General features: G+C 38.8%; 1 protein-coding gene across 7 annotated transcripts in view; it reads left to right on the top strand.

Annotated features, from left to right (window-relative positions):
- The window catches only part of LOC114021517, a 201,641-nt gene that overhangs the window by 170,624 nt on the left and 13,900 nt on the right, over positions 1-17,117 (top strand). The window contains exon 5 of one of the 7 annotated variants that reach the window (XM_043552711.1): positions 1,034-1,513. The exons of the other annotated variants lie outside the window; for them this stretch is intronic. Coding sequence (XP_043408646.1) covers positions 1,034-1,070 — 37 coding nt within the window. The 3' untranslated portion in view covers positions 1,071-1,513. Of the gene's footprint in view, positions 1-1,033; positions 1,514-17,117 lie in introns of those variants that run through there. 7 annotated transcript variants of the gene reach the window in all.

The following is a 17,117-nucleotide window of genomic DNA, read 5'->3' on the forward strand; positions in this document are numbered from 1 at the left end:
CCTTATGTGGTACAGCCACAAAAGGGGTGCCTGAAACATTTAGCTGTCTAGGGAAGCTCACCCTGAATATCTGAGGCCCACAGGAATTTAAATCCTGATATTGGGCACCTCTTTGAAATGACCCATCAACAGCCATGGGCCTAAACCAGAACTTCACATCTGACCTTCTGTACCTCCATCTACCTCCCCAGTGCACGCACAGACAAATACAAAGTTTGGATCCATATTTTTGTCCGTATCTGGTTCTGAACTTTGTAACATAGGCCTATCTCTGTGACAGGCTAAACCCAGCACATTGAATCCAAACATTAACCCACCCAAAATTCATGTTCAGTGCCAGACCCAAAATTTGTGAGTCAGGTACACCTATAATTTAAAAACCATGCTATGGCAGAAAATGCATATGATCATGAATTCCTGCTTGGATTTCACTTTTCCCCCAAATTAAAACAAACACATTGACACAATTATCTTGGAGCCACAATGGTCATCATTAAAATGTTGACATTTAGTGTTTGAAACTCATTAGCATTACCATGGAATTACAGGTATATTAAGTGTCCTAACAATAATTACCTTCAAATGGTACTTCTGATTTTAATGGCAACCACCATATTGTAGGTGATTGCAGTCTGAGGGTGAAGGAGAGGGAATAGGAAGGGAATTAGTCTTTAATGAAGCATCTGAACAAGCATATATATGAGAGGAAAAGCCGCACAAAAATAGAAAAGGCTAACTATACACAAGTGCTCCTGAAAGTTTCTGATGAGATAAAAGCTTTAGAAACAAATATGAGTTTAAAAGTGCATTTGAAAAGGTATGGACTCACAGCACAACAACAGTAGAATGCTAATAACATTTAATTTCCCTTGACTTCTAACCTTCTTAACCTGCTGTAATGCTAGAATGGTGCTGTAAATCAAAATGTGCTGTATTGTACTGTGAACATGTGTATTGAATCATTCCAGACTGCTTGGTGCTTTTTAAAAACAAAACTCACAATAGTGTTTGTGCTGTTTTTCATTTTTCATAGACCTTTCCTCTCAATCATTCTGCAACTGGTTAGCTGATGTATTCAAAATACAATATAAAAAAAGAGGAGGGGGAATTAGGAGGTAAAAAAAAAAAAACAGCAGAAACTACAGCACAGATGAGTAGGCCAAAGTATCCTTGACATTATTTTCCCCCTTGTTCTAAGTGTTATTCCATTTTCAAGAAAAACAAATTGGAATATTGCCTGGGGTCTACTGAATCATTAGTAAATTAAGAATCTGTTTTTAATAACATTTAACTTGTAAATAATGCATTAATTGACTAGCTTGAAAGTTAGCTTGAATGTTAGAAACTCTGGCACTAAATGTGTAATGAAAGAAGTGTTCTGTTCAAGGAGGCTGTACGGTAAATGTAACAAATTAAATATGACAGTTGATATTTGTGAAAATGGTGATATAATTAGAGGACACCTGCAGCTGTTTTCCAACCAAAACAACAGAAATTAAACATGTATAAAGGATGTGTGCCACATTTTCTCTTGGCATATTTCTTTTGTTCTCTTTGGGTTTTTGTTATGAGTTTTGTTTTTTTGTTTTTAATTTCCCCTACCTTTTGTCAGGTCATATGTCTAAACAAGCAACAAGTGTCTCTGTCTGATACTATAGTTTATTGGCTATTTGTGATACATCCATCAGACTAAAGGAAAAGAACAAGAATCTTATTTACTGAGAGTTTGAATTTACTAAAGAACATGATGCATACCCAAGCATATTTATAAGTTTGTAGGCCTAGATATGGTCAAGCATTCCTACCTGTAGAGTTCTTACCTGTGGGATTACCAACTATGTATTTATTTCCCCTTTGTTGTCAAGGAGGATTTTTTTAAAGTAAAAAAGTGATGTGAGAACATAATATTGAACACATGCATGAGTGTTTTAAATGTAAATGTGTAGTTTGCACTGTATTTGTGTGTGAGGGAATTTGATGTTGTTTTTCACATTTCCTGAGGATCTGAGCCCACATTTCCAAAGATGAAAGCAGAGCATTAGCTCCCTGAACCACAGCTCACACTACTCTTAAAGGAGTGGGAAATTATGGTGCATATTCATTGATGATGGTCCCAAAACATAAAATTAGGATCTGGATACAAAGTTTTTCAAAGTTCAGGAAGTATTTGGATCCAGGGATATTTTTCATCTTAAGTATTCACTCTTCAGTGTGTAAAAGTAAGTCCTATTAAAGGAAACAGAAATTAAATTTGCACAAATGGGAGTCTCTGGACTTGAGTTTTCTCTGAGTTACATCAGTGTAGATGAGAAATAGCTCCATTCAGATAGAATGGATAGAATTCCACTGGTATTGATACGTGAGATCACAAACAGGTCCTATATGACAGAGCAACAAGAGAGCCAGAGCAGATGTGCATTTGTGCTATTCATATTGTGAACGTTTGAGTGCTCTGTTCATGGAATGTGGTCCATGAAATATCTGATCTATCAGCTCTGAGGACCAGATCCCATGAACAGAGCACTCAAATGTTCACAGAACGAATTGCACAAATGCACATCTGCTCTGGCTCTGTTGATTCACGCAGTTTTACAGATGCATCGCCAACGTCAAGTTTGTTTTGTGCATCATGTTTGCCACCTTTAATGTTGATCCCATTTGACATTATGCTGATTAGTAATGGGCAATGGTACCCACACAAATGTGATACAAGAGATTCACCAATAACAGAGAGTGGTTTCCAAAGGATATTGTGTCAGCAGCCCGGCTGCTTGAAAACTAGTCATCATCCTATTTAGCATGAATGATAAGCTTCTTCTCCCTTAGCTCAACAATGTTGTTTGTCTGCTTCTTTCATTGGGCTTTTTCATTTCTTTCTGTCTTTTTCTGTTGATGCAGGGAAGACATTGCTCTGAAATTCATAATAGAAGATGGTTGAGTAACACAGCCATATATTAATTTCATCAAGAGAAGTAAGGAAAGAAATTTCATCTTGGATCCCTACTTCACAAGGGGCCCAATCTTGCATCCTCAACTCCCGTACAATTCCCATTGAAATCAATAGAGTTTTGGCAGAGTAAATAGTGCAGGATCAAACTGTATTTTTTTAAATGATTCTGGCTCTACTTTATGTTTTTCTTTGCTTTCCGTATGGGCTCATTTGCTTTCCTGCTTCTTTTTCTTGCTCTTTCTTTCTGTCCTCAAGACCTGGCCCTATTCCTTTAAGTGAAATTAACCTGATCTACTTTCTGCCTTACTGCTCTCCTTGTCCTGCTCTGCTCTGGTATCTGTAGAATTCTGTTTTCGCTAAAGAACAAAATGGGGTAGTCTCTGCGGGATTTAGACAGAAATCTCTTTAGACTGTGCTTTAAGTTTTTCACAGATTTATTTTAAAATACATTTGCATATAACATAACAACATGTCAAATAAGTGTTAGCCATTTGGCTTACAACCTGTGCACAAAAGACAGTATGACAGATACTTTTTTCAAAGTTGTATGTGCAGGTATGCTCTGCTCCTGGGTTGCACTGGAAAAACACAGGGAGAGAAGTGAAGCTGTCAAGTTTGGTCTTCCTTGGTTTCCCTGGAAGACTTTGTGTGGGTCTCACAGGATGTGTATTATTCTTTCTCACTCGTAAATGGAAGGATGCGCAGCGCAGTGTCTTTAACAAAGACATCCTTTCTCCAATTAAGTATTAGAATGAAGTAAGTGTCAACAAAAGCAATAACCACAAAGTCCAAATAAAAATCCCTTCCCTTCTCAAATGCTCAGCTGTCACAGTCTTGTCATGCTTCATTTGTTCTCCAATCACCAGCAACTTTCAGGACAGCCAGGACCTAAAGTTCCAAGGTAACAACCAAGCAGGCAAAATCTTTTTTTCAACAAAAATCTTTTTTTATATATCATATTATTGGGGACAATTGTAGGTGCAGAGAAAGGGCTTGGTCCATCTTCCATTACCTTTAATTTGGATTGGACCTTTGATCAAAGGTAATTACTTCACATAACGTTAGGATCTCACTAGTATTGCTGCTTTCTAGGATATTTTGCAAATTCCAAGCTTTCTGTTGTTCCATTGCAAAGATGCAGCTGTCACAGTATACATGAATGTACCCTGCCCTGTTCCTCTGATCTCCCCCAAAAAACATTCCCAGTCAAATAATATCAGCAGCAAAGTTCTGAATTTCAAAGATTATTTGGGATGACTAAAATGCTAAAAAAAATTAACCATCAGGAATCGTGTCTTTTTTAAAAAAACAAGGAAATTAAATGCAAATAAGTGATGTAGTTGTTGGGAAAAAATCAGGAAATGACAAAGATAGGGTTCCAAAGGCAATGTTAGTTAACTCAGCTGTGTAGCGCAAAAGCAGTGTTTCCTATTTCTATTTTTCTGGTTAATTGCATTGTTTAACTCATTACTGCTGATGTTTGTATACAAATGTGTATCGTTAAAACATACAAGATATGCAATTTATAAGAGCTAAAAGTGGTGCTACAATCTTAGCTTTGGCATTTCTTGTCCTTTGTGATTCCAGGGGTTCACTTTTAGAAAGGTGCCCTTCAGTTTGCCTTTGCATATTTGTACCTCTGTGCATGTGCAAGCGAGATAGCTAGAGGGTCAGGTACTCAGACTTGCGCCCACAGTTCATTTTGCAGGCACATATTTTGTTGGCACAATTTGCACCTGCCAACAGGGGGGCCAGGTTAGCCTGGCTAAAAATATACCCCTGACTCTGCAAACTTTAGTATTGTGTGGGCATAGTTTTTAGCAACAGAGAGGTACCGATCTTGATGCAAACCTGTAGGTTGAAAAAAATCACAGAATGAAATTAATACAATACCAGGACATAAGGAAGATGTGCTGGCTTAGTTAAATAAGGCACAACTGGTATTATTTAATTAAAATCTAGAGTGCAGCTGTTAGGGGAAAATCCAGCCAGTTTTAGACAGAAAAATCTGCCTCCATATTGTGTTTCAGCATCATTTTAACACTATAACTAGACTACTAGAGTACAAGATAGGGGTTTGTTTGAGGGAGTGGGGGTGTGTGTGTGTGAGAGAGAGAGAGAGAGAAACAAGCATGGTGTTCAAATACTATATAGAATACCTTTTCCTACTGGAGAGATGGAGAAAAAATAAAATTACACTAGGCCCTCTAAGCTCTGCTAGTGCAGTGAGTGCTCTGAGACTGAGGATAATGGAGTGAGGAGAGGTCATGAGGAGGCTCGCATGTGCGTACTTTCCATAGCAAGGTTCCCTATCTCCAGTCTGAGGTTTTTATCACCCAGCTACATACATTATACATCTTACAAAGGAAAACTGTTTTGTTTGCTAAGTGAGAGATCATTTCAGCCGGGCAACGTTTCTGTTTTCTCCAAGAATGATAAAGATACTTTTATTTTCTATAAAAAATAGTTATAGCTATTTGCATCTGTGCTGTTCCAAAAATTGGGCTAACATCTTATTTTACTACCTGCAGCAGAGCCATTTCAGGTAGTCAGAGAAATCATTCTATTTATCAGACCTGCAGAAAAAAACGTTTAGAGCGTTTGAGGAACCTAGACCATTACAAAAACTAAGGAAACTTTAACTTGAAGAGTTACTCAGAAGATTTGGTGGTATTGTTGTGCATTATTTTAGTGAATATTTATACAACACTAGCACTTCGTATGATACTCTATAGAGAGTGATACTCTATAGAAGAGAGTCCAACTGAGCCCTGCTCCAAGCAAGCCTTGAGTGGGAAGTCAGGGGCAGCTACTTCTAAGACACTTTCTGCTCTTCCAATCCTGAGGTTGGCTGGGGTCCCCAGCATAATTTAGAGCAGCCTAAGAAGGACATTCTGCTGGCTGGTGATTGCTGTAATTCAAGGTGCTGCAGCTATGCCTCCTACGTCCCAGTGTGTCCCTGCATCAGGGGTAGGTACTGGGAGCTGGTGACACTGAGTCAGCTACACCAGATTTATGCCACCCATTTAAATTCTCAGCTGCCCCATTAAATTGGCTGCTGTACGCTGCCTGAACAATGCAAAGCTGCCAGACGGCAGGCTGGGGATCTGGCCCATCATATCTCCCATGGCAAGCTTGCAGTGTACAACAGGTGAATATAGGAAATGGGGTAAACAGACAAAGGGAGAGGTAGGAAAAAGGAGAAGAGTTAAAGGTTATATGAGTCACATTGTACTGTGAATTAATCCTAGCACTAGAGCAGTCAAGCTATTCATAATTAACAGTAGTTTTGTAAGCGTTTTGTTTTGTTTTGTTTTCCATTATTTGTCTGGCCTCTGTGTAACATTTGATTGGGCACCATCAGTCAGCTGTTCTTTCATCTTTCATCCAGAAATCAAATTTATTTAACCATAAAACAAATTCATTTTCCCTGGGACTATTTTTGGATTGTTTGTATTATTCCTATTTTATGAATATTCACACCACCAGAATTCCGCCTATATGAACACATGGGAGCAAAACAAACTATGGGTTCATTGACCTTTTGAACCACACTTAGGCATTTAGTTCACCAAATTGTTTGCCAGAAATATCCACCACAGCTTGCCCACTTATGTTTCTAACCTGGAGATCCCAGGAGTGGAGATCATCAGTGGAAAGCAAAGTAAATGAAGCAAATAAATGAAGTGGGTTCTGAGGAAAGATTTGAAAGAGGAGGGTGAAGACACTGGATGCAGAGGAAGATGGGTGTCATTCCAGGAGAAGCAGAGCAATGTGCGAAAAGGCTCAAAGGTTAGAGTGGGAAGGGGAGATAAAGTCCCAAAGACTTCACTGGGCTTTGGATCAAGCCCATAGGGCTCTGTAATGCCTGATGAGAGAGTAGGAACTAGAGTGAAACGTGGGGAGCAACCGGAGAGGAGAAATAAGATGTAGACAAGGCCAGGCCTGTGCAAAACCTTAAAAGTGAGAGCAGTGAGTTTGAACAGAAAGGGATGGGGAGTTAGTGAAGGACCGCGAGAGTTAGGGCATCATTGTCAGAACTGGGGAAAGGAAATTACCCTGCCCACACACCACCCCCATTGACTGTAGAAGCAAGAAGACACAGACTTAAGGCTGCCTCTCTACCCTCGCCCAGCCCTTTATTATAAGGATCTCAAAACAGATGGGGGTCAAATTCTTCCCAGGTGTAATTCCATTGACTTCAGTAGGCTTACACCAGGGATGACTTTGGCTCTGAGTGACTGTACAAGCCATAGGCACTGCAATAGCAAGGCACAGCAGATTGAGCTAAGGACAGGGAAGGAGCCTGTCCTCTGCATTTCCTTGATTTGGGGAATTTAAAATTAGACCCTTGTGTTGTTTTTTCAGGCCTATTTTTGTATTTTATACAAACTCACACTGCCTAGAACTTGGTGGTTGAAATATTCACACAGCTCTTATATTGTTTGGGGAGCAATACATGGTTTTCCCCAGTGGCACAGTGATAGTCTTGATCTGCCAGCCTCCTGCTGTCCACTGTCATTGTGTCTCACAGTCACTGAGTGGCCTGAGGTGTAGCTGGCACTCATGGACCCCCCTCCAATGCCCGTAACTCTGAAACTACATGACATCTTAACCTTTATAAAAATTTCTTCAAGACAGCATTTAAAAACACCCAAATCTTTCCTGACCTTTACATTTTAGTAGAGGTTGTTTTTTGTTTTGTTTTTTAAATTGATGTTACAATATTTTTTTTCTTAGTTGTGGCATTTTTAAGCTAGTTCAAGGGGAACTTTGCTTTCCTTTTCCATCCTATTTGAGGCCAATCATTAATCACGGAAGGAAAAGCACTCCAGATTCAAACCTGACTTTATAATGTTTTTATGTTTGTGACATTTTATATCTATCAGTTGGTGGGAAGTTCTATCCTTTTCGTTTGTAATCTGCTAGGTCTGGGGTAGACAACCTATCGCACGCATGCAAAGGTTTTCAGTGGCACTCACACTGGTCCTGGCCACCGGTCCGGGGAGGCTCTACATTTTAATTTAATTTTAAATGAAGCTTCTTAAACATTTTAAAAACCTTATTTACTTTACATACAACAATAGTTTAGTTATATATTATAGACTTCTAGAAAGAGACCTTCTAAAAACATTAAAATGTATTACTGGCACGCGAAACCTTAAATTAGAGTGAATAAATGAAGACTCGGCACACCACTTCTGAAAGGTTGCCGACCCCTGTGCTAGGTTATAATTTGAGTCTAGATTCTGACTTCCTTTTTAACCTCCCACACCCACACCAGTGCAGCTTTTGCCATGCTGCTCTATGGAGAGAGTAATGATTGTGTGCCAGTGAATTCGTGGGGATTGCTAAAGGAATTGCTAAAGAGCTTCAGTGATCAGCCAGGCTACATCACGAGGAGCCTGATTCTCATCTCACACTGTCAGTACTTTAACTGAGCTACTCTGTAAAAAGAGACGACTTCGACCCAGGGTTTTTACTCAGAGATTTTAAAATTGTAAACAAATTGGGAACTTTAAAGTGAGGCTTCCCACCTGTTTTTATGGAACTTGCTCTTTCTAATGAAACTAGGAATTGCATATCTCACAATGCAGACCATTGTGCTATGAGACCTGTCTTTATGCTTAAGTGAAACTTTCCATATTCTCATATTTTCCTTATCTACTATAATCTCATAAAATCTTCCATGATATCAGGCAATTATAATATTTAAGGCTTGGATTCTAAACACTTTCCAGTGGTGCTATTAGATTTGTATTCCCTTGCTATTTATTTTTGTTGTGTTGTTTTGTTGAAACTATAGTACAATTCTTGTAAAATCACTGTAGGCAAGAAGATTAGTCCTGATAAATATATGTAAATAGGTAGAGTTGGGCAATATTTTTTGTCCACAACTTTTTTTCAGCATAAAATGCAGGTTCAGCGACACCAAAATATTTCATGAACTTGTGTTGGTATCACTGAATTGTTTGTGTAAAAAAAAAAAATCCAAAAATGTCAAAATGTTTCGTTTCAACAATTTCAAAAATGAAATGTTTTGATTTTTCGGTTCAAGATGTCTACTTGTTTTGAAATTTTCTTCAGTTTTATTTTAAAAAATTAAAAACTTTAAAAAATGCTCAGTTGAAACAAAACAACTTTTTTTGACTTTTTGATTTGCTGCAAATTTCCAAACAAATAGTTTTCTGTTTAACCCGAAACACTTTTTTTTTCAAGTTTTTTTCGAATTGTGAACCAAAAAATCCATTATTCACACAGCTCTACTTTCTAGTCCAAACACTGAAGGCCACTTCAAAGCTCTTTGGTGAAGGAACCTAATCCTGCAGACAGCACAGTTACTGGCCATTATTTCTGAATCCAATTGTCAAGAAAGGGAACGTTTATGCGGGAAACAAATGCTGCATTTATTACTGTGATGCAACATTCATAAAATATATTTCATTGAGGGGGGGAGTTTACACAGGGGGTAATGAGATTTTTCCTTTATGCATTATTTATAACTGCTTAATCCAGGTGCTGTAGGTTATTTTTTTTATTTCTCAGTTTCACCGCTACAAAACACTTCAGTATTTCTAATTTATTTCTGCTTACAATACAGATGTTCTCAATTGTGTTTCTAACGACATTTCAACCATTATGATCGCTTTTATTTGTTTGCGTCAGTGTATAAACAGGGGTTGAATGCGCAGTGTACAATAGTTAGGTTTCAAGAAGCTTGTAAAAAGCCTCTAGTGATTTAGTTATCAACAAATTAAGCTATGACTAACAGTAATATCTTTATCATTAGTCGTTTTAATCTTCAGACGAGTTCCCTGCAGTTTATATGGGCTCTTATATCTTCACATAAAGGTTTCATCCTTTAAAAGAGCATTTTTCAAGATGACCATTTGGAAACAACATTTGGAGGAACATTTGGGTTGCGTCCTCTAACTAAATTTCCAAGCTGTTAGTAATGGACTAAAGAAAACGTTGTCTGCCCTGAATACTAAAAAGCTATAAGTAAGAGCCTTGAAGGTTATGTGTAAATATTGACATTTTAATTTTTTTTAGCATACAAAAGTGAACTTGCAGTGTATAAAGCAACAACCGTCTCTGCGTCATAAGATGTATTCCTCACACTTTTGATTTACAGACATGTTCCAGTTGAGGGTTTTACAATATCCCTGATTAGACCACAGAGATTTGGGGAACGAGTGTTGACATAGGAACATGTCAAGCAAATAATAGAAGAAATTCCTTTCGTCTTAAAAGGCCACGTCACATATGAAAACTTGGGTCCCAACAAACCCATTAAGGTCCTTTGCTGAGAGGTGCAATAGAACTTTAGGGCATTCAACTTCCAGCAAGTTCAGGTCTTCAGTTCATCATAAAAGAAGCATAGGCCAATAACTGCAACACTACATAGCTGTCCCTTACACCAAGCCACGCTGCCTTTCCCCTCAAGTGTGAATGTATTGTCGTGTCTTTTCAATTGGAGGTTACTACAGGAGCTACAGGGTATTCACATATTTTCCTAAAACACTCAAAAATAATACAAATGTACAAATACTAGTCTGTGGTTCTTTCAGGGTGGTGTTTACACTAAATGCATTAGTGATAAGATGTTCCTTGCACAGGTTTGTGATCCCAAAGCACAAAACATAAGGGGTTCTCAATATTCTCAATAAATCAGAAAGCCGTAAGATCCTTGCTGTTCATGCAAAATTGGATCATTGTTTCATGAATGGCACTATATAGCTGGTGCTTAGTTTGGAATGAAAGAGATGCCAGGGCTCAAGCAATTAGGTGTTGGGGCTCAATCAATTTTTTTTACTCTCCAAACTGACATGACAACCTCAGAGGTGCTGGGGCTACAAACTGCCAAACCTAGAGGTGCCGGGGCTCAGTCCTGGCAATCTCTGGCACAAATTAAGCACTGACTGTAGTCATGAAAAATGCCCCAGAAATGACTAGGGAACTCATTAGTTCTCTCTCTGGAACACAAGCACGATCAGATTTTTTTCTAAAGTATTTTCTTCCTCTTTCTTAACACTCTTAGTATTAATACTCTTTGTTCCTGCATGAAACCTGAGCGTTTCTCTTGCTTCAGTTGGCTACCTTTGGTGCTTCTCAAGAGGGCATAATGGAGATTTTATTTATTTGCATATGTGAGAAGAAGGATTTAATAAATTGCAGAATCATAAATTTCATTTTTGGAGGGAAGTATCACTCCCTTTGCGGTAATTTAAGGCTGTACAATCCACATAAATGTTGCCAGTGTCTTCAGTGGATACTTTTAAGAACTGACCTATAGACCACACTGACTTTGATTCTTCCTATCATTTATCAAGACCAGGACAAGGAGGGTGATCTTATGCACTTTACCTGAATGGGGCCAGGCTTGGGCGTAGACATACTAAGACATATTTCTGGGAGCTAGTGCAAAGTGTGGAGCACAGATGTAATTTGCTCTTGTTAAATGTACCCTGCTCACAAAACAGGCAGCCATATATTGCACTACCTGAAGCTTCTAAGAGGCCGTCATCAGTGCTCTCAGGTAAAGCACATTGAGAGACAATAAAGATATAGATGAATGTGGTGAAGGCAAAAGGCTTAATTCCTTGGCCAGCTGCAGATGGTGAAAAAAGGCATTTGGGGACACTTTGCTAGGCAGGACTCCATGAGTAGAGATGAGTGTAACTAGAACCCTAGGCTGTGGCCCGCTTGACAATGGTAGTCAGCCTCAGCTTCAAAAGTAGTCACAGATTTTGTAAGTCTCTCCAAATGCTCTCCCTTGCCAGTCACCATCACCTTCACGTTATCTAGAAAGAGCTTGGGCCAACTGGCTTGCATCTATGCCTTATCTCTGCCAGACACAAGGAAGCTGTAGTGTCTGGTTTCAGTAGAGCTTGGTGTCATCAGGATATTGATGACACTGTAGCACATACCAATTCCCATATCACAGATATGTTTTGAACAAGAGGGGTGCCAGCACTGTGGTACTGCACAACTGAGGGCACGTCTACACTGCCCCAGACTTCAAATTACAGGGGTGTGAGTAGCAGTATGCACCAAAGTGCTACGCTGTAACCTTCCCATGTGGATGCTGTGGGCAAGAACTGAAAGGTTCCTAGTTCACGTTAATGTAGTCCTGTTTGAAGAGGATTACAATAAAGCAAAGTAGGAATCTTTTTGTTTGCACCCACAGTATCCACACGGGGAAGTTACAGCACAGACTACTCACAATCCTGTAGTCTGAACTGTGAGCAGTGTAGTCAAGACCTGAAAGTCCTTGGGAAGGAAAACTAGTTACCTATTACCAGCTTCTGGGAACTTCTTGATGGAAATTAGCAGAACTACCATTCCTTCCTCCCTTTGCCATGTCAAGAGCACCACATGGCGAACAGCATTGAAGACCAGTGCAAGATACAACAGTATTAGCAAGGACATCTGATTTTTCTCCATTTCCATGCAGAGATTATCAGTGCCCATCACTGCAGCATTCACATCTGAAACCTTGTTCGTGTTCATAAAAGTGGAGGATGTTAGATGCTCTTGAAGTTGGCCTCCCACTACCATCTCAATGATCTCTCACAGAAAAGGGAAGTTAGGGATCAGCCAATCAGTTGGCGAGAACATTAGTGTCAAGAGGTAATTTCTTGAGAAAGGGTCAAAATACCCCATGTTTGCCGGATGCTAGGAATGAAGTCCGTATGCTTAGCCCCTCTGGCCTTGACATTATTACCAAGCTCTTTGAGAGGCCATCACAGAACCTTGGCAATATTCTTTGCACCTTATGTTCTCTTGCATCAAATGCTAAAACAATAAGTTATATGTACTTTGATTTTTTCATGTGATTAAATGAAACCTAGGGAAATAAAGAGAAATCTGTAGAGGAAACATATGCCTATTATAGATGAACCCAAAAGCTCTGATTCTGATCTCACACCAATATAATCTGGAAATAACCATCATGAAGTCAAGTGAATTGCACTGATGTAAGTCTCAGTGAAATCAGAAGCAGGCCCAAAGTATTGTCTGTTTGTTTGTTGTAGGGGCTGTTTTGGGTTCCTTGGTTGCTTGGTTGTTTTTTTATCTGCATTTGTGAGGTCTAATACTTTGTTGGAACAGCTTCTGCATTCTCTAAGATGAATCTTCATATAGAATTTACTCCAGGATCACCATGGTGCATGTAAAACTAATGCACCATCACTGGAAAGACTTGAATTCTGCCAGCTGTAAATGACATACATGAAGTGATGCTGGGTACTGACATAGCAAACTAGTGAAGTCCCTCTTATATTTGTTGAGTAGAGGATTGCAATGTAAATATGCAGCTGGAAATGTACTGACAGTAGCTGAACTGGATGCAAATGGGTTAGAAACATCAATTGGTTAATGCATGTAAAGTTTTTGTTTTTGTAATTTTGCAAAAACTGAAATTCTTATTTGTTATTTATCTGCTTTCAAAATATAACAAATAGTTCTGTTGCCAATAACTGAACACCTATATTTATAGCACACTGGCGCTTCATAAGTGTCATTTGTGTCATTATCTGCATATGTTCTAGTTTTCCTAGAGTTATAGAAATGTTATAATCATCATTAGAACTGTGTGATCAAGGAGATTAGATTTTTCAATGTGACTAACTGTTTTCTCAAGACATCCTGACTGCAGTGGAGTGACTGTGCTGACATTTGCACAGATGGACAGATGGTGCCTGGGATATGTCTGGTTAAAATGCAGACTTGAAGCGCCTAGTTGAGAAAGCTGAGCCACTGGGTTTCTAGACTAGCTGCCTGAGTCATAAGAAAATGTAGCCTGCATTATCCTTTGTGCTAGCTGTAATGGAAAACATAGTGAACCATAGCAAAACAGGGCTATTGCTAAAGCATAGCTTTTGGCAGAAGGCTACAATGATTTTATATCAGATTTTAGTATGCTTTTGTTCCATACCTAAGTAAGATATCTTTCGTGAGGGGTCCTCAGGCACGAACCTAAGCTGTTATCCATTTATGCACATTTAGGAGGCAAATGTATGCATGAGTCCAGTTGGCTAAAGAAGGTTACATACATATATTACGTTTGATAAGTTATTCCTTGTAGTTGAAAAGCCCACAGTGTGAGACAGCAGTGTGGAATTAGCATCTTGAAGATGGGGGCTAGATTCTGATATCAATTACACCAGCGTAAATTGTAAATCCAGAGTAGCTCCCTTGACTTTAACCTCTCCAAGTCAAATTCATTCCTGATGTAACTCCAAGTCAAATGTGGCCATGTTGGTCTGTTTCTCGCTTTATAAAATATAGGTGATACATACCTACCTGTGAGGCATGGTCCGTGTTCATACAGTGTTTTGAAAAGTGTATATAAGTGTGAGATATTACTTTTATTATGACCCTTTAGCAGTAAATATTTATAACTTCACTGCCAGTTATATTTCAACTTTGTGTAAATCACATGCTACTCCAGAAATCCTGCTTTGAATCACAAGGATAACAAAATTATTGAAATGGAACATTGAGGGGGGAGTGGTGACAAATTCAGTCATCTGTGTAAAACTGCCTTGAATGTATCTCCCCCTTTTCATATGTATTGCCTATATTTTATAAAAGGAGAAACAGACCAACCTGGCGACATTCTTATGGGAAGTGAGTTTTCCATCATCAGTCCCAGCAATCTTCAATGGAGTTATGCCATCCGATAATCTGATCCACAAAGTCCACAGTCAGATCCTAGTTATGGAAGATTATGCCGAGCCACTTCGAACCACTCACTGAATTCAGGGCTAAGAACTGTCTTAAACCTTATCTCCTCACACTTAATAACAGTACAACTAGGACTACGTACCCGAATTTAGAGCAAGCCACGACTAATAGCAACTGGGAAGAAGGGAGTGAGGAGGAACTGGATTTGGCAACAACTGGAGCACAGCAGGTTTCAACAGTTTACTTTGGAAGTAATTGTTCACTAAACAACCATGATTTAATTACACTGGAATAATCCCAGCATTGGTAACTTTTATTAAAAACAAGACTGTGCAGCAGTTACGTAAACATTGTGGTGCTTTTAGCTGAGATTGACTGTTCACAAACCATTCAGTCACTGCATGATTTTTGAGGGCTGGACTTTTAAGTGGTTTCTCCTATTTCTTCTACATCAGTTTTAATTGCTAATAAATTAAACTTCCTGCAGGAGGAAGAGTAATGTTATTTGGCTTCCACATAGGCTGCATCCATCACCCTGGTGGATAATTAACAAGGAAAATATAAATTCTAGCACTGCAAATTTTGGGACCAATCCTGCAGCTCATTCATTCCAGTGGAGCTACTCACATGAAGAATGGCACCAACAGAAAGCCTTGAAGTGGTATTTGGACTGACAATAACTATCCTGTAATAAATAAGGGATTATCTGTGTTAAGACTTAGAGCAACCGGTTTTACATACTCTGTTAAAACTAATGGGCCTGATTCAACTCTTACACCGGTGTAAATCAGAAGTAATTCCATTGAAATTAATGGAGTTACACCAGTGTAACACTACAGCATAAAGATCAAAATCAGGTCCAATATCTGTTTAAAAAAGCCTAATTATGACATTTGTTAGTAGTTGGGAACTAGTTCCCAATATCTGAAAATGTCTTGCTATGTTAGTGCTAGATTTGTACATCATAAATATGCCTTGTGGACTCCATGGGGTCCTCTCCCAAACATGCACCATAGTGATTGCTAATAGGGTTGCTTTTTCTTACTTATGCAGCCTTTCCTCTCAGGGTGATGTATGCTTAAAACCATTGATTTGGGGCATTCAGGATAGTGCCCCATGAGAAATCTATATGCCCCATATGAAAACTTTGTGCAGCTTCTGGGCATCAAACTGGTTAAGTAATGCTAATATAAAGGGATTTGATGTTCTAACTTTAAATACCAAGGGAACAATACCTGAAAGAACTGAGGTTGAAGCACTGTACTGCACAATTTCCTATTTATTGTGGACCATATATTTAGTAACTAATCATCCAGTCTAATAATCTCAAATAGTATTTGACAAAAAGGTCAAGTGTTTAATATTGGGGCTAGGAGAGCCATAAAAATCTATAAGGAATGAGCTACTTGGAACAGAAAGTCAGACCCAGTGCCCTGCTTAGTCATTGTATCTTTCAGTTCCTCCTTTCATTCTATAAAAATGTCTAACTCTCTTAAACTCAAATTATTCCATATGTTTACTACTTTGGGAGGACATAATTCTTCTTGAATTCCCCTCTGATTCTTCAATACTGGATTTTTAGATCAAAAGGTTTTCTCTCTTAAAATTTTCTGGAGCTTTTCAAAATGTTTTAATGTTTTATGGAATAAACAAAGTTCTCACAAAAAGGAAAAGTACTTTGATTTTTATGGGAATGTATTTAGAATGCAATTAAGGGGATTTTAAAAATTCAGTAATTGCTTTACAAAACTTCATGTAATCTATGAGGCCAAATGGACCTCAGCCAAAAGGGCTGGAGGAAATGGGCTACATCCAGACCTGGGTGTAAATGGGTACAACTCCAATACCAGCTCTGAATTAGTGCATCCACTGGTTAGAATACAGGACTATACATCAGAAGCGCTTGGTTCTCTTCCCTGGTCTGCTGCTGACTCCTTGTCTCACTGTAAAATGGGCTTAATTCCATACTTAAAGTACTTGGAGATCCTTGGATGGATGACACTGTAGATGTATGCAGTATTAATCTTGCTCTTGCACTCTCTCAACTCTGTTTCTCTGATAATGTTCAGAGTCTCTGTTCCTCACGACTCCCCACTTGTTACCAGTTTTCTTTGTTTCCACCGTCTTCCTATCTGTTTCTAGGGCTTCCTCTTTTATTCTTCGTACAGGATCTCACCCTCTGCTACCACTATTGAAACATTTAAATCTCACTCTCTACAACTCCCTGGAGAAGGAACTGAAAGAGTGAATGCTGTCAATTATCCCACCAACAAGTTTCACCCATTATAGAATAAGTGATCATACAAACTCCTCTGTGGAACTTACACTTGTCAGTTATATGGGGATCAGAGGGTTTCCCTGTGTTCAGATTTGCAATATGTACCTCGCCCACATTTACATTTTATAAATAGGAATAGTTGGGAGGACAAATAGAGAAGCAACTGTTAACTCTGCTGAGCTTTTTGTAATGGGAGAT

This window comes from Chelonia mydas, chromosome 8, assembly GCF_015237465.2.
Source record: "Chelonia mydas isolate rCheMyd1 chromosome 8, rCheMyd1.pri.v2, whole genome shotgun sequence".
Classification (NCBI taxonomy): Eukaryota; Metazoa; Chordata; order Testudines; family Cheloniidae; genus Chelonia; species Chelonia mydas.